General features: G+C 39.1%; 3 protein-coding genes and 1 pseudogene across 4 annotated transcripts; 2 read left to right on the top strand and 2 right to left on the bottom strand.

Moving 5' to 3' along the window:
* The first annotated feature begins 545 nt into the window (after positions 1-545).
* LOC141824423 (uncharacterized) lies at positions 546-2479 on the top strand (annotated as a pseudogene).
* A 218-nt stretch (positions 2480-2697) lies between these two features.
* LOC141823693 (uncharacterized) lies at positions 2698-3066 on the bottom strand. The gene has a single exon (XM_074710956.1). It carries the CDS (start codon positions 3064-3066, stop codon positions 2698-2700), a length of 369 nt encoding a protein of 122 aa, XP_074567057.1.
* Positions 3067-5143: 2077 nt separating this feature from the next.
* On the bottom strand, positions 5144-8310 carry LOC141824517 (multiple C2 domain and transmembrane region protein 14-like). Its single transcript, XM_074711827.1, has one exon. The coding sequence runs from the start codon at positions 8272-8274 to the stop codon at positions 5278-5280; it is 2997 nt and encodes a 998-aa protein (XP_074567928.1). The 5' UTR covers positions 8275-8310; the 3' UTR covers positions 5144-5277.
* A 2970-nt stretch (positions 8311-11280) lies between these two features.
* Positions 11281-23063, top strand: LOC141825590 (uncharacterized). Of its 2 annotated transcripts, none has more exons than XM_074712972.1 (14): positions 11281-11580; positions 12276-13019; positions 13445-13639; positions 13796-14140; positions 14947-15071; positions 15221-16378; positions 17464-17605; positions 17742-17901; positions 18005-18168; positions 18708-18784; positions 19612-19711; positions 20335-20396; positions 21905-22064; positions 22253-23063. In XM_074712972.1, the coding sequence occupies exons 1-14, from the start codon at positions 11413-11415 to the stop codon at positions 22421-22423; spliced, it is 3771 nt and encodes a 1256-aa protein (XP_074569073.1). In that variant the 5' UTR covers positions 11281-11412; the 3' UTR covers positions 22424-23063. The 2 variants fall into 2 exon arrangements, with proteins under 2 accessions (XP_074569073.1, XP_074569074.1); XM_074712973.1 differs by having other exon boundaries at positions 11495-11580; positions 12316-13019.
* Positions 23064-23853: the final 790 nt, after the last annotated feature.

Raw genomic sequence — 23853 nt, 5'->3', positions numbered from 1 at the left:
GCGAACCAGGCTGCTCATCTTGTTTCTCCCCCAAAATCCTGGCTTTTGAGGTTTGTCTGCTGAAAATTCCTCACTGCAATGTGATTCCATGTTGTTTCTCATTAAAAAGTGTTGTATTTATTTATTTATTTATTTGCCCCTTTTGTTCCGGCAGAGTATGCTCGAAGCTGCTAAAAAAATGTTTTCTTTGGTTGGTTTATCGTTTTCTTTTGGTAGTTGAGTGCTAGGTTACACAACCTTCTCCTGCTCTCGTCGATTTCTAGTGGAGTTCTAGGTGAATGGTTTTTGGTCCTTGATCGATAGCTGTTGATGTTGTTGCTTTGTTCTCTTATTTGTTCTTCAAATAGGTTTTACTCCCTTTGTTCAACTCTCTCAAGGGTTCTTTTTCTTAGAGAGTAGAGATGTTAATACTTAACTGTCAGATCTGTTGCTTAGAGTTTTCTTTCTTTTTTAAATCTTATATACTTGTAGAATGAAACAAAACTGATACATTATATTTACTTTCCATCAGGTTAAGAAAGAAAGAAAAAAAAGAATATGTTTCTCAAAACATAGTTGAGCAAGACTGAAGATTTTAAGGAATAGTTAATTTTGTTGTTTGCTACTTCACGATCGATCAACCTTGATCCATCAAGTTTGAGTATATGGAGTTCAAAGAAGGTGATAGAGTGGAGGTTTTCAAAAGAAAAGGAGAGCAGTTTGGTTCTTGGTTCCCTGCTAAGGTTTCATCTGTGGATAGAGACTTTTGCACTGTAAAGTATGAGCTATTTCTCACATTCGACGGGAAGCATGTGGTAGAAACTGTCAATAAGGAGGATATACGATCTTGCATACCGGTTGCACTATCGAGTTGCAAAGATAGATGGATTGCCAGCGACATAGTTGAGGTTTTTGATGCATTCTCTTGGAGGGTTGGGAAGATTGTGAAAGTTCTAAAAGGTGATCGCGTGGTGATCAAACTCTTTGGCTCGATACAACTTCGACAGTACTCTGTGTCTGATTTAAGAATTCCTCAAGTTTGGCAGAAGAACCAATTGAATCTGGTTGACAAGGTAAAAGACTGGTCTAAACATTCAAAAGCTGGTTTTTGTGATTTTTTTCTTGCTTATTTCTTATTATGTATGTGTGATGCATGTCATGATATGGCATCAAAGAAGCTAATGCTCTTCTATACGCCGACTTATGCATTTACTCGAACGAAAATTGGATGAAAAAATAGAAGAAAAGAAATAGAATCATCAACTTCTCTTATTTACTAGGAAGGAAATCAGGAGTATTAAGGCCATTGAATTCCACTACTTAATTTCCATCCTAACCTTGTAGAAATGGAGGAATATGAAATTTAAGCACCTATCCTTTCAATCCCGATCTAGTAATAAAGATAAATGAAGTAGTGTGGAAATCATATAAAATATTTCATTTATCTTTCTTTTTTGTATAACTTGTTTTAAAAGGTTGCATGCCAATGTATAACAGAACCTGGAGATTGGTCTATCTTCAGATACTTGTTTTCAGATGTCTGATTAATGGTTCTTCCATTTAGGCAAACAGGAAGAAGGAAGTCGCATGCGATTATGCACCATCTGACTTCAATTTTGCAAGAAAACAAGATTTTGGTGCGAATCGGGGCATCATAAAGCAAGACGCAAATAGTTTGAACGTAAAACACAAGCGTGTCGGCTGCACTTCTATTAGAAATTTGAAGAGGAATCTTGACTCCTACTGCAGGATTTCTTCTGCTGAACTGGATAGAATAACTGACAAGAAAAAGAAATGGAGTAGAACAGTAGTTCCCAAAGGGGATGATGGCCAGCATGTATTCTGCAGAGGTACAATTGCTAGAAATGCTATGGGAAACAGGAGAGAAGATGTGATGAACTTATTGTCAATACCTCTGATGGTTAGTGAAGAAGAAGAAGGAGATGATGAATGTTCGGTTGCGAGTTGTAGTAGTGGTAAAGAGGCTCTGGTGCACTCTCATCACAGTGGACACTTGAAGGGTACCAAATTCACTAGTACAGACGATGCCATGTCGTCATGTTCATCAAAACGCATGAAAGAGTTTCAATCTGAGTACAGAGATGAATTAGCTGCCAATGTCCATGAATTAGAGCTACACGCATACCGGTCTACGGTGCAAGCCTTTCATGCATTGGGTCCTCTCAGTTGGAGCAGGAGTCGCTTCTAACAAATCTTCGTCTCTCGTTGAATATCTCGAACGAAGAACATTTACTTCACTTGAGGCATCTGCTATCTGCTTGACTTCTCTGTTCAGAAATGGTAGCTTGTAGGGAAATCCTAACCTTCTTGGAAGAACACCTCAGGAACTAGAATTTAGATAGATCTAGTCACTTGCGAAGAGAGGATGAGGTGATTCTTGGAAAGAAAGTAAAATTTTCTACTCCTGTGGTGATTTGTAAATATTTGGGAAGACATTTTAGTGTTCTTGCAATAAACCAGCACAAATGATTTATTTTTATCGCCAAAGGAAATAAAAACATTTCTGTGCTACTGCTGCTGCTGTTTTTTCTTCAGTTTAGTTGGATTGCATAGTTACAAAATCTAGAGTGGAAACTATATTTGGAATTTCTTATTACTGGTTTAGATTCTATCACTAAAGACAACTACATAAGACAACACGACATAACAAAACAAGATGGAGTAGATTCAAATTCAGATTCAGATTCTGATTCTGATTCATGTCATTTCCATGCCTCCATGTTTGAGCTTTGGAAACTCTGCAACTGCTCGATTCGAGTTCGAGAAATCTGCAGACCTCCTCCTCAGGATCTGCCTCATGCCCTCAGCCACACTGACTGCAGGGTTGGCATTAGATTTAGAGCAGAAGAACATGAGCTCCCTTATGGCTTCCTGCACTCCACCACCATCGCCGGTGCTCTTCCTCCTCCGTCTGCTCCTGCTACTCGATTCCTCATCTCTCACCGCCTCGGAGCAGAGCCCACACAGCCACTTGCCCTCGAAGGCAGCCCTCACCCTGCTTATGTAGCCTTCAGTGCAGTCCTCACTCAGGCCACAGCACTCACATTTCACTGACTCGACCTCCATTGCACTGCAGTGAACGAGTGGGATGTGATGATCGAGTATAAATATGCATGGTGAAAGGATATTAATGGCAGGAGATCAGGTGGAGTTGGATTTGGGGAATTGACTTTGAATGGAGAACTGTTTGCCACTTCTGCAGGGCATTCATCCTTTCCTTTGCTGACTTTAAGCCTGTCATTTTGGTGTGACATGGGAAGAAATTGCATCTGAGCACCGCCAAAATGCAAGACTAGATTTGGTCGAGTGATAAAGGATCTGATGACTGCTATCTAACTTGGAGTGATTGATGAAGAATATTCAACAACTTTGACACACATTTTCGCAACTCGTCGATATCTGAATGGATGAAACAAAATATCTAATGATCTAATGAGTTTCTTGTCATGAGAATCAAAAGCCAAACCAGCAGATGAACATCTTATTTCTGCAGATGTTCCTGTCGATAAGGAAATTCCACAACCTCAAAGGGAACTTTATCCGTAAGATTACAACTTTGATTGTCTAGTTTTTATTGTGCAGTTATGATAGAAGAATTCCCTGGTCACAAAGGAACTATTTCATTGATATCTAATTGCTACGCGTTATCTGAATATTGTAGGAAGGGAATTAAGTAGCAGATAAAAGTGCATCATTCCTGTCTGAAATATCTGAAACTTTGATGTATGACTGTAAGAAAGGGGGATTTAAGAAACAATTCTCCTTAAATAGCAACTTTAGATCAACCACTGTTTCAGATAAGGAAGCAATACAAGATCTGTTAATTAACTCTTGATAACAAAAGATGTAAGATTGGAGATTAAAGGATGAATGCTCCAACACCATTCAGTAAGTAATGTTCAAAGAACAGGTTTTTTGTTTCAGATTATAAGATCTTTAAATTTCAGGAATAAAGAATGCTCTGACATCACTGGAGGTGGGAAATATATTATTACTTCTATTAACGATAACTGTTAGATCAAACAATTCGCTAGCATTGGAAACTTTGAAACTATATATCCAAAATCTTGAAAGAGTCCGCGATTACCTTGAGCTTGTTTTGAAGTCTGCTCCATCTCCTTCCAAGAAATCAAAATCTAGGTACTTCTTCCAGAAAGAAAGGAAGAAAAGTATGTTAGTTTTTCTAACATGCAGAACTTCCAAGAATTACTGAGCCTTTGTGGATTTCATTGATGGAAAGGAAATTACCAACAAAAAGAGAAGACGAACAGGATTGAATTCATCCAATGATGATACCTTTCCCCCAAGAAAAAAAATACTAGTCAAGATAGTTATCATAAGTTTTTGAATTCAGAAATTAAGTGAAAGCAAGTATAACATGCAGCATAATTTCTTTAATGTTAGGTGGACACTATCATAATTGAGCACCACTAATACTTTTATTTTCTTAGTTAGGAGCATTGATTGACAGAATCCAGTAGCATTGAGTTGTATCTGATTACATGCACAATTAAGTTGAAACAACAAATTATTGCAGCTTGGTTGAGATCGAGATCTAAATAAGCAAAGTAATTGAAGTAGGTGCATAAAATCAAAGAACATGCTTAACATAGATCACTTTAAATAAACATCATGCAATTGTGACATTGTACCAGACAAATGGTGTGCATTCTTTCACTTCAATCATCACAAAAGGTTCAGGAAATCCATAAAGACGATTCAGATCACAACACAGCAAGCATTAGTTTAGATATTAAATGCAGACTGCAGAGCCACTGAATCAAACCTTAATTTAGTTTTGTGGAAAAATATTGAAGCTGGAAACTTTTTGCAGAGACATTGTATCTGGCACGTGAGTATCTTACACGATCTGAGCAAAGTGGAAGGAAAGGACTGTGGTCGTTCATATTCTAATCAATGATCTGTGGAGGAGCAATTAAAATGCTGCTATTCACGTGAGGAGTTGCTTTGTCAGGGATCCAATTTATGATTGCCCTCGAGTCAACTCATGATATATTACATGTTTTTAAAATTTTATGATATTGAATCATTTATCAGGATTTATCTATAGAATATCACAGTGAAGTTTAAGTTGACTGTTAGGTAAATTATCTACAAATACTTCAAACAATTAATTTACAACTCAAGGGAAGACAGAGATCACAAATTGTTCTACATTTATTTTGATTTAATCACACTACCAAATCGACAGACCAATGCAATTATTTAGTTTAAGCATAGAGCTAGTAAAATTTAGAGATAATAGTAGTAGATCTTTTATAAGATACGGTCCGACATCGGTGGAAGCCGTCGGAAGAAGTTGAAGCCGGCCGACGGCATGTCGCCCCGGAACCGCGGGTGTCGGAGGTAGTAGAATCCGGCCATCAGAACTAGGGCCTTGAATGGCACGGAGTAGAGCACCATGGACGACAATAGGCAGAATCCGGCGAAGATTCCGGTGGCGCGGGGGTCGCGCCAGCCGAGCAGCGCCTCCAGCCGCTCCCCCTGCGCCGCCACGTCACCCAGGAGGGTCTGCGCCCGCCCCGCCACAGCACGCAACCGGTCGTACCTGAGCCTCACCACGTCCGCCGGCCGCGACGACGGGAACCCGTCGAACTCCTCGTCGAGCTCGTCCGACCCCACCGCGTCCACCTGCGAGAGCCGCGGGTCCATCCCCGCCGGACCCCGCGGCCGCGCCCGGAACCGCCACGTCAGCACGAGGAACAAGTAGAGCGCGGCGGTCGGAAGGATGACCTGCGGGCAGAGCACGGCGGCGATGAGGAGGACGTGGACGAGGACGGTGGTGGGCGGGTGGGCCCACGTGCGGACCCCGCGCGCCCACCGCGCCGCCGCCGCGGCGCGGGTCAGGCAGCCCACCACGCGGGCCCAGTTTGCGCGGCTTCGCCGCACGCTCCACGCGTGCGCGTCGGTGTCGAGCATGTGGTGCACCACCTCGGGGCCCAGCGGCGGCTCCGACCGGGCTAGGCGCGCGGCAACGTGGCGCATCGCGGTGTGCCGGAGCGCGTCCTGCTGCGCCGGTCCCAGCGGCCGGACGTAGTGCATCCGCGGCAGCATCGGGCTGCCGTACGTCGCCAGGAGGCTGAGCCACGACGGGCAGCTGAAGCGGATCGCCAGCTCGATCTCGCCCATCTTCTTCGCCCCGGCCGGCTGCACCGCCGTCAAGGCATAGGAGTTGATGTAAACCCTGTCTGTGTCGAGCGTCGATAGCCGGATGCGGACCTTGCCGATGCGGGCATCTTTCGCCGGTGTTGGCCTGTTCTCCCCTGTTTTGAAGCGGCAGTTATCGAAGACGCCGATGGTGAGGACGGTGCAGGGATCGAACACGTCCCAAGAGTACTGCTCGTTCCACCGGGGATTGAACTGGTCGATAATGGTCCTCGTCCGCGCCCATTTGGGCCCGTACTTGAGCACCACGTAGGCGTCGGTGGATCCGCCGGCGCCGCCCGAGGTTTTCATAGGGACGAGGTTGGTGGCCCCGAGGACGCCTACTTCCAGCAGGCCGATCGGGGGTTTGGACAGCTGCTTGGAGGCGGCGCGGACATCGCTAGCCACGTGAGCTGCCTCGTCCAGCACGTGGTACCCACCCTCGAGGCAGATTTTTACCTGCAGCCGGCCGGCGTAGGGGCGACCCTCCTCGTCACCGGCGAGGTTGAGCCACCGGGCGGGTGGTTCAGCGCGGTCGTCCAGCCGGCGGTGGATGGAGGAAAGAGGGACCTTGGCGTGGCCCACCGCCTGGCAGTTGGTTGAGTCCTCGAGGACGACGGTAAGGAAGGGCTCGAAGGGCTCGGCGGCGACGAAGACAAGGTCCTCATTCCAGGTTGGGTTGGCGGAGCTGGAGCTGGTGATGAGAGGCGCCCGCTCGGTGCGGAAGATTTGCCCACTGAGCTGCCCCTTGACGAGGAGCTCCGTGCTGCCGGCGCCGCCGGGGCGAGGGGATTTGGGATCCGCCGGTGGAGGGAGGTGCAGATCCTGCGTCTGGATCACCGTCAGCCGGAGGTACCAGAGCTTAGGCGAAAGGTAGGCCTTGCAGCGAGTGTGCACGTTGAGGCCGCCGGAGTCTGACTGCCACGCCTCTTGGAACGCCTCGTCCACCTGCGTGCCGATCCACACGGCGAGCATGACGTCGACGTCATGCTCACCCTCGAGGGTGTACCACTGCGGCGCTAACGGAGAATCCGGTGGTGATCGCTTCGGGATCTCGCTAAGGTCGAAGGACACGGAGCCGAGGCTGACGTCTTCGCCAGCGGCGGCTTTGTCGTCGCCCTCTTTAGGCTTCTCCTCGTAGACGGACACCTCCAAGGCCATGGAGTTGAGGCTCCCCTTATGGAAGGCGAAGACCTGGTCCCAGTCCTTCGATTTAGCGGTCCGCGTCCGCACGCTGTGGCTGCCGATGACCACCTGAGCGTAGACCGGCCTATCGGATGCGCCGTCGTGCTTCACTTTGAGGACGCGGACGAAGAGGTAGTGAACGCGGGCCACGATGTCGTACGAGTTGGAGGCGGCGCGCTCGCCGGCGAAAGGGCGAATTTCGAGGTCGCTGAGGCCGGAAAGAGGCTGCTCCTTTGTCGCTGCCGGGCTGGGCGGCGGCGGCGGCCCCGGTGAAGGCTGCGGCTTCGGTGTCTCCTCTTTGGTTTTATCGGCCTCACTGGTCGCCTCCTTGGGTTTCTCTGGTTGTTTCTTCTTCTCGTCTTTGGAAGCAGAGGCCTTCTCCTCTGGTTTAGCCTCTTCGGGCTTCTTTGCCTCCTCTGTCTTCTTCTCCTCCTCCGGTTTCTTCTCTTCTTCAGTAGTTTTCTTCTCCTCTGCCGCCGGCGCACCCTCCGTCTTAGCCTCCGGCACCAGAGGAGGATCCTCGTCGACGTAGCTCACCCGGACGCCGATCTCGCCCTTCACCTGCGAGAAAACACTCCGCTTCTCCAACGGATAGTAAACCAGAGTCTCCGACCCCGCCTTCGCGAAGCTGGCGCCGGAGATCTTCACCTTCCCCAAAAACGTGTTCCGCTTTCCGCCCTTCTTGTCGTTGTAGACGTTGAGCTCGAGCGTCTCGCCGGCCATCGTCTCCGGATCGTGCACCAGGAACTCCAGCTTCTCATCCCACTGGGGATTGAGGTCCCGTGTCCTCGTCTTCGTCCGCCTCCGCTGCCCGTCGAAGTCCACCATCACGTACGCACTTGCCGTCCCCTGCCCATCTTTAGGCATCAAGCTCCGGGCACTGCACACCTCCACCACCAGCCGCCGGTTGCCTCCCTCCGTCATCCTCCCCCACGATCACTTCCAATACACTTATCTCCTCCAAAGATCTGAGCTTTCCGGCAATCAATCCACACGTCCTCCTTCAATTAAAGAAGCAGAGCGCAGAGTAAGGAAACAGAACGAAAGATGAGATTTTTAAAAGTAAATTTCTTTTCCCCCCCCTCCTGACACCCCACCCCCTCCCTTCTTCTCTCTCTCTCCCATGTAAATGACAGCATTACCCTTTCTTCTTTGTTTTTAATATATATATATATATATATATATATATATATATTTAAGTATTTAATTTATATATATATATATATATATAACTAAATAAAAATTAAATTATATATATATATAATTTAATTTTTATTTAGTTTTATTTTTAAATTAATTTTATTTATTATTTTTTCATTAATACTTATATATATTTTTATTTTATTTAATTTTTATTTAGTTTTATTTTTAAATTAATTTTATTTATTATTTTTTAAATTTTATTTAATTTTTATTTAGTTTTATTTTTAAATTAATTTTGTTTATTTTTTTTTAATTTTATTTAATTTTTTAAATTAACATCCATTTCCGTTTAAATTACCACCTTCAACCCCTTAACACATGTCAAAACCTCCCCTCCTCTTAAATTACCCACCCTTCAACTCATGACACATGTCAAAACCTCTCCTCCCCTTAAATTACCCACCCTTCAAATCTTGACACATGTCAGAACCTCCCCTCACCTTAAATTACTCACCCTTCAACTCTTGACACATGTTAAAACCTCCCCTCCTCTTAAATTATCCATCATTCAACTCTTGACACATGTCAGAATCTCCTCTCCCCTTAAATTACCCACCCTTAAACTCTTGACACATGCCAGAACCTCCCCTAAAAATAAAGTATTGATAACAAATAATTAATAAAATTGATTAAAAATAAAACTAAATAAAAATTAAAAAAAAATATTGTATCGATGAAAAAAACAATAAATTAAATTAATTAAAAAAATAAAACTAAATAAAATAAAAATATATAAGTATGAAAGTTATTTTTAAATAAAATTAATTTAAAAAACAAAACTAAATGAAAATTTAAAAAATTAAAAAAAGAAAAAAGAAAAGAGGTAGAAGTGTCATTTGATAAGGAAAGAGAAGGAGGTGGGAGGGGGGCTGTCAAATCGGGGAGGGGGGAAAAGCAGCTCTCTTTTTAAAACAATCCGACCGTTTAAAAGAGTAAACAGTAGGTAGTGGATGAAAAAGGATCGAAAGAAGCGGCGCTTAAAAAGGGGGTGGGAGCGCGACACGTCACGAGAAACACAGTCAGGGCCACGTGGAGTCATCCAGGGGTGCGGAGCAAGCGACAGATCTGTGTCAGGCCGTGGACGGGATCCGAAATCGAATCGAAAAGCCATCCGAATCGGAACCAAGTAAAGCCCCCTGTATTTTCAATTAATCTCGGTTGTACCACTGCACGCAACGGTCATGGTTACTGGTCAGCACGTGCCTGGAAAGATGCCTCGGTGGCAGACATGTAATTTTGAAGAAAGGCAGGGGCTGTTACTGTCGGGCCAAAAAGACGGCAGGGGGCGTGTTGGCCGTGAGTTAATGCGGTGCATGAAGATCTTTTTAGAATCTATTTTTTTCACTGTGTTGTGTTGGATTTATGTGGATTATTATTTATTTCCACCTTTTTTTTGTTGCGTTCGATTTTGTTGGAGAATAAACATGCATGTTCAGTGATCTATATCTGAAAATGAACGTTGAATTTGTTGCGGTATTAATATTTTTGCCTGCCGTACTAATAGTTATTAATAATCATGTCGTTGTAGATCTTATTTTACTGTGTATGATAAATAGGTGTATAACTGTTGGTTAAACGCAACATAGATAAAAGAAGGTAAACAGGCTAATATCAAACCAGTGTAATTTCTCGATTTACCTCTTCAGAGATGGTCGTGGGACCGCTTTAATTCTTTTCAAACAAACAGTATTTTAATTAATTGTTGCAGAATTAATTGCATACATTCAAATTCAATTCAAGTGTAGTGCTTTGAACTCAAGATATCGACTCAGTTTCCTTTGTTAGGCAAGAGGTTATTTCCTTGTGTTGGATTTTTTGAGAGAATCCTAAAACTTTTAAGATTTGCTTAATGATTGATTTGGGAACTAAAAACTATTCTTTTTGTTATTGGTCGGCTTGGGTTATAGAGTTTTGCTAAAAAAAATAGAATGGTTTATATATAGAGTAAGAATATGTATTTTTTTAAAAAGAAACTTTGTTTCATGAACTGATAATTTTATGCATTAAACAAGTGTTTTTCAATGACCAATAGTCTCAAACTCAATTGCATTCAAAAATACATTTTAGTTGCATTTTTTGTCTTCTTCTTTTACTTAATTTTTGTAATATTTATTTTAATTAAAAATATAATCAATAGAGTTAATATTTTAAAATAATATAACGCAACCCAACCTGAATATAAAAGCTATTATTTTTATATAATTTAATTATTTAAAATTATTTTATGTAAATTATGACAAAAATCCCTGACAAATAAGAAACTTCATTATGTTGAAACATTAATTATATATATATTTTTTATTTTTTTTGAAAAAAATGAAATTCAAAACAAATTTTATTTTAAATTGATATTTATACAAACCCCTCCTCGACGATTCACTCGTCCTACTGTTCGCGATCATCTCCATCGCCGTGTCGCCGTCGCCGTTGCAACTGAGTTAGGAAGCGCCGCCACCGCAGCTGACAGATCTCGGAGTTGCCCATCTCGAGAGCCGAGAGTGGTGGGAAGCACCTCCACTTAAATGCTACTTCCCTGCCGGCGGCCTGAGAGTCTGAGACCGCAGCCCCGCCATAGAGGGTTCCCAACCTGCGGAAAGGGCTTCCTATCACCTGTTCGACGCCAGTTTGCATCTCGCTCCCTCTCCTTGAGATATTTTGCAGATTTACTTGGCTCCAGCGATCTTACGGAGCGAAGAAAGAAAGGAACGTCGGGGTCGAGATGCGGTCTCAGATAGGAAGAATCAAGGGGTCCGAGAAGCGGTGGAGACGGGAAAAGACTCTTTCTTTTTGGGAAGAAGAGTGGTTATAAACCCTAAACCTAACCAGGCAGGTCTGGTATCGCCTCTCCTCGCGTGTCAAATGGAGATTGATCCCAACTTCTCCACACTGCTTCAGAGCCTAAAGGTCGACGACCCATGGACCCCTCCCAAGACATGGGAATCGATCCCGTCCGAGAGCGGCGTGGTTCGATGCTCTGATGCCTGCGGCGAATTTTGTGACCCGACAAATGGATCTTCGTCGATTTCCGTAAGCCCATACTTGCTGATTATGATTCCTTCACTTAATTTTTTCAATTCGTTCATTCTCTGTCAATCCTTAGCCGAATTTACCTCCAGCTTTACTCAAATTCTGTCCTGCTGTTTTCTCTCATATTCTGTAATATTTCGGATATTCGATGGGTTGATGGCATAGCAAGTTTGTTTTCTCGAATAATTTGTTCTGACTATAAATTTTGTTTTTTTTGCATTTAGATGTTCTGAACGATAAATAAGCCACTGAGGACTTTGATTGTGAATCTCTCTCTGGAAGAGGTATATAACTGTTCAAAATATAAATGTTTAGATAGGTCTGACTAATTGATAGGATAGGCTAATCCAGTCAACATGATCTGTGACTATGGCAAGTGCATATAGTTGTGTTGATGAATCTTAAATGCTTAACTTGGGCAGATAAAATGAATATTAAGCATAGAAATGTGGAAGCTTCAGGGTGTTTTGTGAATGAAAGAAAAGATTGTATTTTAAATTTTAAATTCAGACCTGCCATGTATATTCATGTTTTTGATTTTATAGTTTAGTTTCTATATCACTCTCAAGTTTAAAGAAGCCTCTATGAAGTATTTTTCTTTTATTCTCCTTTGAAATTAAATCCATATTGCTTTGTTTCAGTGTACAACTTTCTTAAAACATTTATTTTTTTTATCCACTATACTCTTTGTGCAGGAAGCTAAGTTGGTTCACTTAGTTTTGAATGCATTGATAGGTGTAAAGACATCGATAATGGAAATCGATAAGATGTCAGAGATATTTTCTTCTTATCCAGCTGACAGAACTTCTCACAGAGTTCCTACTTTATGGTGTCGATCATTGAGCACTAGTGCTTTGGGGAAGATCCTTAAATGTGCTAGCCAAGCAGGTTTAGTTGTATACTTGCTCCAGAAGTTTGTTGACTTCTTTATGTGTCCAAGCCAAGATATAAAAGCAGTTTTGCCAAAAGGACACAGGACTAACAGCCAAGAAGATATCAAATTTCCAGATCCCAAATCATCAGCGAATGAGGAAGTTAATACTACTGGAGGAATATGGACATACCCGCCTTATAGTTTGGTTAACCAGGCGTTTGCTGTAGCTGTCAAAAATCTTCTTCAAGGATACTTTGGTTCCTTGAATACTTTGCAGGCATCAGTTAGACTGAGGCGCTCAGGAATGGGTCAACAGAAATCTTCTATTCTTCCTGATTCTTCCTGTGGCCTCTCAAGATTTTCTCACTCTGGAATTACTATCTTAGAGGTCTTTCTACACACCAATGAATTGAGAACACAAATTGAAACCCTTGGAAACATCTGCTTTCCTAGGTTTGCTAATCTTGCATTATCTAGAGAGGATTTGACAAGTGAAACCAACATAGAGTTTAATAACTTCCCAAGAGGAGTGGATTTACTCTCATATTTGTATGTTCAACTCCGTGTAAGTTTATTAGAACTGTCTCAGTTTCTTTCTGCTAGCCATTTTGCAATTTCTGAAGATGTTCTTGTTTATCTTATTTGTTGTTAATTAATCAGCATTCACTTCAATATATTATGATTTTTATAGAAAAGGGACTTTGTCTGTTCCTAAGGATCAAGAGTCACCAAGTATATTGCCTTTCTCTGTCATGTGCTTGCAATCTACCAGTTCTATATTTAACTATAACTTGTTTTATTGGCCAATTTTCTAGTTGAATTGCCAGATAAAGTTTCATGGATGGCATATTAAGAAAATAATTTCAGACAGTATTTGCTAGTTAACTTAATAAGATAGTCTGTTAGATGCTTGTAAAACTAATCTAAGTTTAAATAATATAATTAATTTTGTCTAGGCTGACAAAAGGTTTCTCTTTGTCATTGCAAAAGGATGCTGATCCAGTTCATCAGTCACTTCTCAAGCTTCTCTTTGTCCGTGCATGTGAACCCTACTGTAACTTCATCAAACAATGGATATTTCGTGCAAACATAAATGATCCTTACAAAGAATTTCTTTTGCACAAATCATTGGAGTCCTATGGGACAAGTGAATGTGTTAATGACTATTTTATGTCAGAGATTAAGGTACTTCCTATTCCCCTCTGTTCTCCTGTCCGTTATCTGCCTCAGCTCTATAGCCCCATTTAAATATTTTTCTTGGATATGCATAGGTCACATCTTTCATACCAACATTTGCTTTCTGCAATTATTATCTGATTTTTTAACTCATTTGTAATGTAGGAACAAGTTGAAATCTCAGTCCCTTGCTTTCTTAATGATATTCATGGTCCCCTTATCCGAGCTGGATTACAGCTTCAAGTTCTTGTCAAATTTCTGAGCTTATTTGATCTTGCTGTTGGAGAAAGAGCTAATACCCATTACAATTTGGTCAATATCAAGGAGATTCTTCCTTGTTGGTCTGGCATGCCAACTGATTCAGTATTCCTTTCAAACTCATTAACATTCTGCAAGCAGAGAATTAATGCCTTGATTTCCCAGAGGCAAAATACTTATCAAATGATGCTTGAAAAACTTATCATATTTTTCTCGAAGTTTGATATTCGATACCGGAGCATGGATCACATGGTAAGAGTCATTTAAATACTTAATTGGATATGCAAACCTATCATGTGTAGGTATTTCCTAGTTTATTTTTCTCTACTTTTTGCATCCATCTTTGGTATTCTCATTTAACACTCTTGGAGGTGTTGTTACATTCTTTTTTTTTGTGATCAAAGTAAATCCTGAAATATTTAGTCCTGTAAATTTGGGAGCTCAACCAACTTCTACATGCAAATACTATGTTTGAATATAACCAACTGAAATGTAGACACAAAAAATTAGTAATTTGAGTCATAAATGATCAGCAATTTTGTCTACTATACTTAGACATGGATTGTCACCCATGCTAAGTGATTTGACTCAAGCCTGGGACATGGCATGGATTCACATTGCAAGCAATCCAATATTTTATGAACACGCTAAATTTATTGTTGTTGTCTCTTGCTTCATTCAAGATGTTATCATGTCCTAGTAAATTAACACACAATACTTCTCTTTCAAAGAATAGGTTTGCTGATATTTTTGCCAAGTCATTGTAATTCAATCATATTTTTGTGTGACAACAATACATAATAGATATTTATCCCCCAGTTTGAGTGGGGAATATTCGAATGTTTAGTTCCACATCATCATTTGACATTATATTTTGGGCTTGAGATTTATATAGACCTAGTTGTAATCTCTTTATGGTTGTGATAATAAATCCTAAGTTCCAGCCCCATCCTTGTCCAAGGAACTAAGATAGTACTTATTTTATACGTTTTGAACTTTCACTTAGATATTGACAACTATCACTACGTTGCACATATTTTAAAAAATTTCTGGTGCAGCTGATGACATCTGGTAATGCCTCAAACTTGTTTGGTGAAAGAAGTCCTCACATCCCTATGCTTTTTCTTCCAAATGGAAGTTTCATCTTCTCTACAAGTTCTGATGAACTAGAAGCTACCAAAATGTAAGGACTTCTTCAGTCTGATTTACATCAGCATCTTTAAAATTTCTGTACTCTAATGAGCAAATACACGTTTCAATGACTTTTGAGTGTATCTTCCAGTGTTTATCATAAAAATTTACATCCTATCACCAGTTATTTTCTGGTTTCAGAGATAGAAGTCAAAAGAATACTGATGCATCTTATACATCTGATGACTCTTCACATGCTCTGGAACCTTTACTGAATTCAGAGACTTCATCTTCTTATAGTTCTGAAGAAGAAATTGAATCTGAGAGTTCTCTCATTCCACATAGTGATGCATCACTGGCAGATTATTTTCTATTTTCAAATTCATTTTCAAGTCATGAGAGAAAAAATATACTCCAAAACTCCATTACAGCTGGAAGGCTCTGCTCCTCTCAGGTTTATTATGATAATAGGGTCAAACGTCAGGGCCTTGGGACTCCTCCAACTGTTTCTTGTAAGGATGAAAACATGAGCGAAAGTTCAGTCTTCAATTTTGGCGGTGATGAAAAATCAAGCACAACTCCCGTGCCCATAGATGGATGCAATTCAGATCAGTGCTGGCTTCCAACTAGTTCTTATGATATGCTGAACAGCAGTGGTTTAAAAGAACCATGTTTAGCCAAGAACATTATACTGATGTCAAATGAGAAAACACATGCATTGGAGAATACAGAATCAAATTATGATAAAGTTGTCCCCCCTTGCTCACGTGTAGGTATTCTTAAAGGATCTGAATTCATGAGTGCCATAAATCAACCTCACTCTTTGGATATCTTTTCATCATCGAATAGCAGCAACCACTATGATCTTAGTGCCAATCCCAATTTGTCAAAATTGCCATGCTTTAACCACATTGACAAATCAAAGGATACAACTAACCATAAAAGATATTCACACTTTCCATATTTTGACTTCTCAAAGATGGTTGATCCTTGTTATTATTTGGGAAGTATGATAGCCATCCCTGATCATCGGTTGCAAAATGAATCTTCTCGGCTTGTCAGTTTTGATTCCTCTAATGGCACAGATAGAACTATTGATGACTATAATCAACATAGTATTGAAGAACAACCACATTCTTATCCAACTTGTTCATCACATGCATCAAGGGAGGCACACCCCACATCTCACAATATCCCTGCAAACGTATCTGGGGGTGCAACCTGGGTGGGTTCCTTAAAATATTCCTGTGATGATATTAACATTTGCACTGAAGACAAATTGGACAATTTAGCAACAATTTCTGAGATGCCACTTGATGTCGTGATTGACAAATGCATAGCACAAGAAACTTTACTTCAGTATCCTTGAGTCCCCTATTAAGTTTCAATATTCACTTTATATGAAATACAAGTGTGGTGTTAATATTCTTCTTACAATGACAAATGCTTATCTAACTCTTCTCTGTGGAACTCTGTTGTTGTTCTCTGTTTTACATGTTTTTAGGATCGGTCTTTGTACTAGCTGATTTATGCATTTCATTGTCATGCTTTACCATAAGAGAATCTTTCTTTGTCACAATGTATTTGTGTTAGCTGCTTCATGGTAAAGTTGAATGTTCTAGTTTATCTTAGATCAATCTTTCTCTAGCACCTTATATTTTCATTATAAACTATGTTATCATATGCTGCAATCCTGGATTGTCTTTTGACTCACTTTTTTTTATAGAAAGAAAACTTATAGCAACAAGTCTGTGCTTGTTTAGGAACTTTATTACATCCTGTTTTGCCTTGTGATGTGTATCTGATATGCTTGTTTATTGGTCAGAGATGCTCATTGGTTATTTTGAGGAATTAATGTTACAGTTCTTAAAATAAAATGGGTGGTGTACTTTGTCTGTGTTGTTTTAACCTTTAATATACAATGCTCTGGACCTTTGAAATATCCATTTAATCTGCAAAAAGGTACTCTTGATGGAAGCTCTGTGCGCTGTGGTTCCAACTTGTTGTCACTATGCTTTCTTACTAGGAACTAAAACATATCAACTTGTTATAATATAGATAAATTATGTAGTATGACTCATCTTTAAACTCCGTTTGCATAATGATAATGTTAACAATTCTAACCATAGGGTAGATGAGCACTTAATATGTAGCAGCACAAGGATGTGGGTATAATTCTTTCATGGGCACACTAGCTGATCCTCAGGTCAGATTCACGAGAATAAGTTTGCGTGTGAAATTTTCTCGAGGATTTTCTAGCAATTTTCTATAAATTAATCTGAATATTTTTTATTGCCTTGTGCAAATGCTGTGATTTACTTATGATTGCTTAGAATATTCTAAAGAATATAATCTCTGCATGTGTTTGCATTGGTGCTTTGTGCTCTTCTTTCATTTGCTTTTTTTTTTCACCCAGCCTAGTGTATAGTCCTTAACGACACTAGATATCAGTATGTCAGCAACTTCACTATTAAGTTGCTTGAGGAAGGTTTTGACCTGCACGAACATTTATTGGCTTTGAGGCGATACCATTTCATGGAAATGGCAGATTGGGCAGACGCATTTGTTATCTCTGTTTGTAAACAGGTACTTTGTTGTAGTCTGACCTTTTTGTTAAGGTTGAAAACAATTGAGAAAGCATTCCTGTTTATATCCTTAAGTATATGCATCTTTTTATGTCTTGTTCGTTTAGTTGTTAGTAAGATTATGGTGTTGTGCACAGAAATGGTCTGTTACTGAGCCAGAGAAGAAAGTAGCAGAGATTCAAGGTCTCCTTGAGCTGGCATTGCAAAGATCTTCATGTGAGACTGATAAATATAAAGAGAGGTTATATGTGTACATGAACCAACAAAGCAGTGCTACCCTGTCAACTTCTTCAGCAGGTATGCATTCTTCTGGTGCCTACAGTTGCCAGTGAAAATTCATTTTCAGAACTTCTACTTATAATTTTGTGCATGTGCTGAAGTTTTGCAGTCCAATTTGCAGGTGTGGATGTTTTTGACTTCATGCTGTTAGGTTATAGAGTTGACTGGCCCATCAAAATCATTGTGACACCTGCTGCTCTTCAGATATATGCTGAGATTTTTCGTCATCTTATTCAAGTGAAACTTGCTACTTCTTCCTTGGCTGGAGTTTGGTACCATTTAAAGGTATTATTTTGTAATGAAATCTCTAGTCATAGATTCGACAAGCTATTTCTTGATGAACAAACTATTTGGAAAAAAGAATAGTTCATACACTTTGACTTGAATATGGAGAGGAATGGATGAAACCTAGCTTAGAAGGGAGGGGAACATAGGATGAGGTGGAAGAGGGTAGAATGGATACAAGCAAACTGACATCGTGAAGGGATTTAGTATTAGACTTATTGTCTTCCTTCCAATAATATCCAAAGATCAAAAGTTACTTTATGTTTGTGGATGGCACTGCATATGTTTTGTATTATTTGGTGACTTATTAAGTAGTCATGGTTATCAGTTTGATTCTTGTAACTGAAGGTAGATGTATAGAAAAACTGGCAAAACATGACACAATCTAGAATTTTTACTAGTCTTTTGATTTCTGCACTTGATAAATACTGTGGCACGTGGCCCATTTCTACCACCTATTTGTTTCTGTCATTTTTTATGGCAGATGGTAATATGATGAGTTGACTCATATCTTGATTGGTCAATTTATCATTTAACAGGCACTGATGCGTTCAATATTACATGGCCATGATTCAGAGTACCAAGAAGCAGACTTAAACATCTTGATGAAATTAAGGTACTAAATCCTATTGCCTCTTCATGCATATGTGAGATGAAAAGATTGCTAAAGGTCCATATTCCTCCTTTTCCAATAATTTTAATGTTTAAATGAAACTCTAATATATCCAGATTCAAAGGTAGCAATCAACATAGCCATCTTTAGACGGTTGATATTTACTTATCTTTCATATCACAAAAATTCTCTTGGTTGATCAGGACATGTCTTTTACATTTGTTATGTTAGAAACACTGTGCTGTCAACATCCACAAGAGCAAGACTTTTTTGGCAAGGTTATAATGTTTGCATCAGTTTCATGCTGAACAAAGGAATTTAGGGATGTGATCCTATATTGCAGATATATCCTCCTTGATTATTTCCATCCCTCTGAATTGCGCTTTGCGCACATCTAAAGTCCCTTTGAGAACTTTCACTGATCAACTATAGCTTCATTTTTCATCTGTATTGCTTGATAGAGCTGGTATGTAGAATATAGTGGATAATCAAAGTGAAATTTCCAAGTCCCAACTATATAGGCTTACTGAATAAAAAAATTATAAAATATAAAATTCCTAAAGCAGCACTGCAACCTGTTATGGACTATGACAATTTTATTTGCTGCTTGAAAGTTTGACTCTGGGTGATGTTTGTTATACCTATTGCTGTATAATTTATATCTACATGATGTTGGCATATCTTTTTTTTTTTTTTTTTTTTATGTATCTCAATGTTTTGATCATGCTTAAGATATCTGAAACCGGATCATTTTATTGATCATAAAATGTGATATCTCATAAGAAGTTAAAATGTTAACTGTTTCATTGTTTAATCTCACTTTTTTTCAGGCAACAAATGAGTCACTTTTTGTCTGCTTTGCAACAATATCTGCATTCACAATTATCAAATGTCTCCTGGTGTTGCTTTCAACACTCCCTTAAAAATCAGGTATAGATATCCATAGAACGTAACCTCCTAGTCTAAAGAGCTGCCAATACCAAATATTTTCCACAATTGATTCTGGAGAGACAAATTATGCATATTCTTTTCTGCATGTCCAGTGGTTTTGCTTAACATGAATAGTTGAGTGCATGAAGCCTAGAAGCTTGTGACAACTTTATTTGATGTGATTTCTTGGCTAGAGTGATACTGGAAGTTTGGATTATCTCAAAATGCCAAGGTCATAGTTGGGCCAATATTTATTGCTCTTATAAGCAACATCACAGGCTTTGTTGCAGTGAATGTGCTAAGCTAATTGTCTTCTGTCTCAATTTAAGCTGATTATTGTTGTAACAGAAAACATGTAATGCTAGTAATTCTTAATTAGGGTTTACTATTGTAAACATAGAGTAGTTCCTGAGTTCCTTTGAAAGATTCTTCAAGGCCATTACATATTCAAATTAGAAAGAAATGCTGAGGGCTAAAGATGGGAAGCAACTGCAAATTATAGGAACATTATACAAAAATAAGAGAGTTACAGTAGAGAGACACTATGTAGCTATCTGTCCATGGTTGCTTGGATAGTTCTCTTATTGTAGCTGATTTTATTTTGATAAATATTGTTTGTACAGGTTAAAGACATGCTGGATTTGGAATCCCTGCACATGTCCTATCTTGCTGAAGCTTTGCACATGTAAGTGAACAATCAGCACAAAAATTGAAACCAAGACTTCCTGTTCCATTGCAGACTAAATTTCTTCATACACATTTGTCTGAATAAAGTTGGGGACATAGTAAGATGGCTAATTCGAATTACCCAAAGATGATCTGGCTATTGAATAAAATTTCAGTAGGTATCACTTGATGCAGGAGACTAACACTGAACCAAGTTGTCATGAGCAAAATATGACTCTCAGCTGTGCTGGCTGAAACCATTCCTTATATGCTTGCATTGTGCCATATATGTATATGTCTTGACATCTGCCGAGCAAGACTGACTCCTACAACTCAAACCAAAAAGATATTTTTCAATGATTGATGAGTTAATCAAAACACCAACGATGAGTGAAACACGATCATTAATTTTCTATCAAATGCCCAAGTTTCCAAGTTTGTCTATCAAATTATTAATTCATTTTCTTTATCTGCATGGCCTACAGAATCCTCAATATACTGCAAATGATTAAAAAGTTTGAGGATTGTATTAAGCCTTGACAACTAACTAAAAAAAGTGTCTAAACTCCATGAATAACTAACATACTAACATTCATGTTTTTGACTCCAAATAATTAGAGCTAACATGGCTTTTTGTCTTCAGCATATTGAATCCTCCATGCTTGAATCTACAGTCGATCCTCTATAATTAGTGTTGCTTAAAATTTTGCTTCGACTTAGTTTAAAAATTCAACCATTTCCGAACATATAAGTGTATTTTCTTCTTAACTATTCTTTAAATTTGGGTATTTTTCTCTATCAAATTTTCTGAATTATATGTGACTATGCTTGGGATGACATTAAAGAAAAAAAAAACAAAAATGGTGTACTTGACTTCCCAATTGCACCATTATATGTTACTGAAAAGATAAATGACCTGCATGATGTCACTAGCTAGTTTACTAGGTGATTAATTTGCAGTTCATAGGAATTTGTTTTTATTATTGCTCCTGAAAAATAAGAGATGCATCAAATCTTGGCAGGTAAATATATTAGCCGGTCAACACTGATATCATAGGTACCACCCCCAACTTAAGGTGGAAATTAGTACTGGTACCAAAATTTAAAACTTGAATCTGGAGCCTTGATTTAACAATGAATCTAATCCCATAAATTTACAAGAACTAGCTTCTGATTTACTAACACTTTCTCAAACAACATCAGTCTTCTTCAGTTTTGGCTGATTAGGAAAAAAAATTGTGATTGTTTGTCTGCTGTCCGTTTAGATTTGTTGTCAATGCAATGAAGAAATGTGTGCATTTACCTTAGTTGATGCTGAACTAGCAGAAGAAAATCAAAGATGAAAATAAATCAAAATGAAAAGAACATTTACCTTTTTGCGCATATCTTCTCTTTTTGTGTTTGATCCTCTCAAATAATCAATTGCTTCAAGAACACTTTCAATTATAGATGGTCTTTTAATCCTAGAATCAAATATCTGCTTGGAAGTATGTTTCATTGTAGAAAACCTTCATTTTCTCCTTTCAGATGCTTCTTGTCCGACGATACAAAGCCGGTAGCTGCTATCATAAAGAATATTTTGCAATGTGTTCTGGACTATGGGTTGTGTATCAGTGGTGGCCGGTTATTTGCGTTGGATGACAGTTCAGAAACACTAGAATTGCAATCTCACATAAACCTTTCTGAGGTAATCATTTTACTTTGAAATTGTGTTTTGTTGAGGGATATTTCTAGTTGGTTTCTATGCCGAACATCTCATGCATATGATAAACTTGGTTTAATGGTTTTGATAAAATAAACATCATTATGTTGAAAAGGATAAATTTTAGGCATTTCATAAACTTGGTTTTCATACATTCTCATGTCCTGCTGCAGGCTTTTGCAATCAAGACAGCATTTGAGAAAAATCTTAAAGATCTGTATATCTTGTATTGCAAGTCGCCAAAACACCTTGACTTCAGCCTATGTCGTTTCTGGGATCATCTCAACTACAATGAGTACTACTCTAATTTCTTCAACAAAGACATGGGTTACGTCTACTTGTGAAATCCAGACGCTTTTCAACAGATTTACAAACAAGACAGGGATTATAACGAGCACAGCCTAGGTAAGCACTGGCTATTACAGACACCTATATTTGCAAATTGCAACATGATGAGCTCACACACGAGAAACCCGTTGCTGGACCTGAACAGCATGGTAGCTGTTATTTACATGTCATGTCAGAAGTGAAAATTTATTTACTATATTGGATTGTTGAGCGACCGCACCTGGAATGTAGCTAGTGTTTCTTTGGTCCACTTGTTCATTTCATTCCCACACCATTCACCATTTTTACACCCATGAAAGCTGGTGAAGTATAGTTCAACGGTGAGTCCTTTTCACATGCATAAATGGTGGCTATAGTTCAGTAAGAATCTTCGATAAGCCACAATACAGACGGACTGCTAAATGGAGCAAACTGATGTGAAACAATAGAACTTCTCAAGCACCACTCCATTACTGTGTTAGTGTTTATGTAATTCTATGCACAAACGAGTGCTGGTGAACATCCACTTTCAATACTTTCTTTATCTTCCACCACACTCTGAATGGGTGAGATCATGTTTCCAGGTGATGGAATGTTTCTTATCTTATGGTTTCTAAACTTGCAAAAAACAAAAAACTTAGATATGTGTTTGTTAGCTCATTTCTATGTCCTATACACATACTTTCAGGCTTGTTGTTAAACTAATGTGTTTACTTATTCCACTCGTATTTCTTTCCAGTGGATGAAACTAATTATCATATATTGCAACTTCTTGGTTTGTTGCTTTGTGGTGATTCAGTTCTCCAGGAAGAATAAAGCCAACAGAAGTAAGCACCAACATCTCTTCATTTTTGTTTGGGGTCAGGAATTGACTGTAAAATAATTTTTAGGATTTTATATTGCTGAGGAGTTTGTTATGTGTGTGTTTTTTTTTAATTCTTATTTATTAAAAAAATCTCCAACTTTGTTATCAGTATCATGATCAGATTGGCAGGTGCTTTCTTTGCTTCCATCTTAAAAAGTCAAGCCTTTTGACTCGAACCAAATCTTTTGAACAATCAATTTATAATCGTCAAGTTAATAATCTGATTTGGCTACCTGACAATTTCGTGTTTCCTTTTCCATGATATTTCTTTTCCTCATTTGAATCACAAATTATTTTGCCATTAATTTTGTTTATTTTATTGTGCGTAAGAGGAGCAAGTTTAGTAGAAAAGTCATTAAAATTGGTCTTCATGCTTTCACAATGCCTTGTGTTTTACAAGGAAACTTTATTTATTTATTTATTTAAAAGGCAATGGCTATTTTAAAAAATATTTTTATAATTTTAATATCATCAAAATGTTTAAAATGTAAAATTTAGTATATTTCTAGCGATTAAGAGTAAAATGATGAAAGTTTAAAAGGGAAATTATTGTTTTTATTATTATTATTTTCTCCATAAATG

The sequence above is a fragment of the Curcuma longa genome, chromosome 3, assembly GCF_044706935.1.
Source record: "Curcuma longa cultivar G26 ecotype Majalengka, Jawa Barat chromosome 3, ITB_CL_G26_1.1, whole genome shotgun sequence".
Classification (NCBI taxonomy): domain Eukaryota; kingdom Viridiplantae; phylum Streptophyta; class Magnoliopsida; order Zingiberales; family Zingiberaceae; genus Curcuma; species Curcuma longa.
This window is presented reverse-complemented; position numbering and strand designations above follow the sequence as displayed.

Bases quoted from the DNA above. Each gene is read 5' to 3' on its own strand.
- LOC141823693 (XM_074710956.1), bottom strand. From the start codon at position 3,066: ATGGAGGTCGAGTCAGTGAAATGTGAGTGCTGTGGCCTGAGTGAGGAC.
- LOC141824517 (XM_074711827.1), bottom strand. From the start codon at position 8,274: ATGACGGAGGGAGGCAACCGGCGGCTGGTGGTGGAGGTGTGCAGTGCC.
- LOC141825590 (XM_074712972.1), top strand. From the start codon at position 11,413: ATGGAGATTGATCCCAACTTCTCCACACTGCTTCAGAGCCTAAAGGTC. The intron at 18,169-18,707 runs GTATTATTTTGT...ATCATTTAACAG, and splicing joins GAGTTTGGTACCATTTAAAG to GCACTGATGCGTTCAATATT. The intron at 20,397-21,904 runs GTAAGTGAACAA...TTCTCCTTTCAG, and splicing joins CTTGCTGAAGCTTTGCACAT to ATGCTTCTTGTCCGACGATA.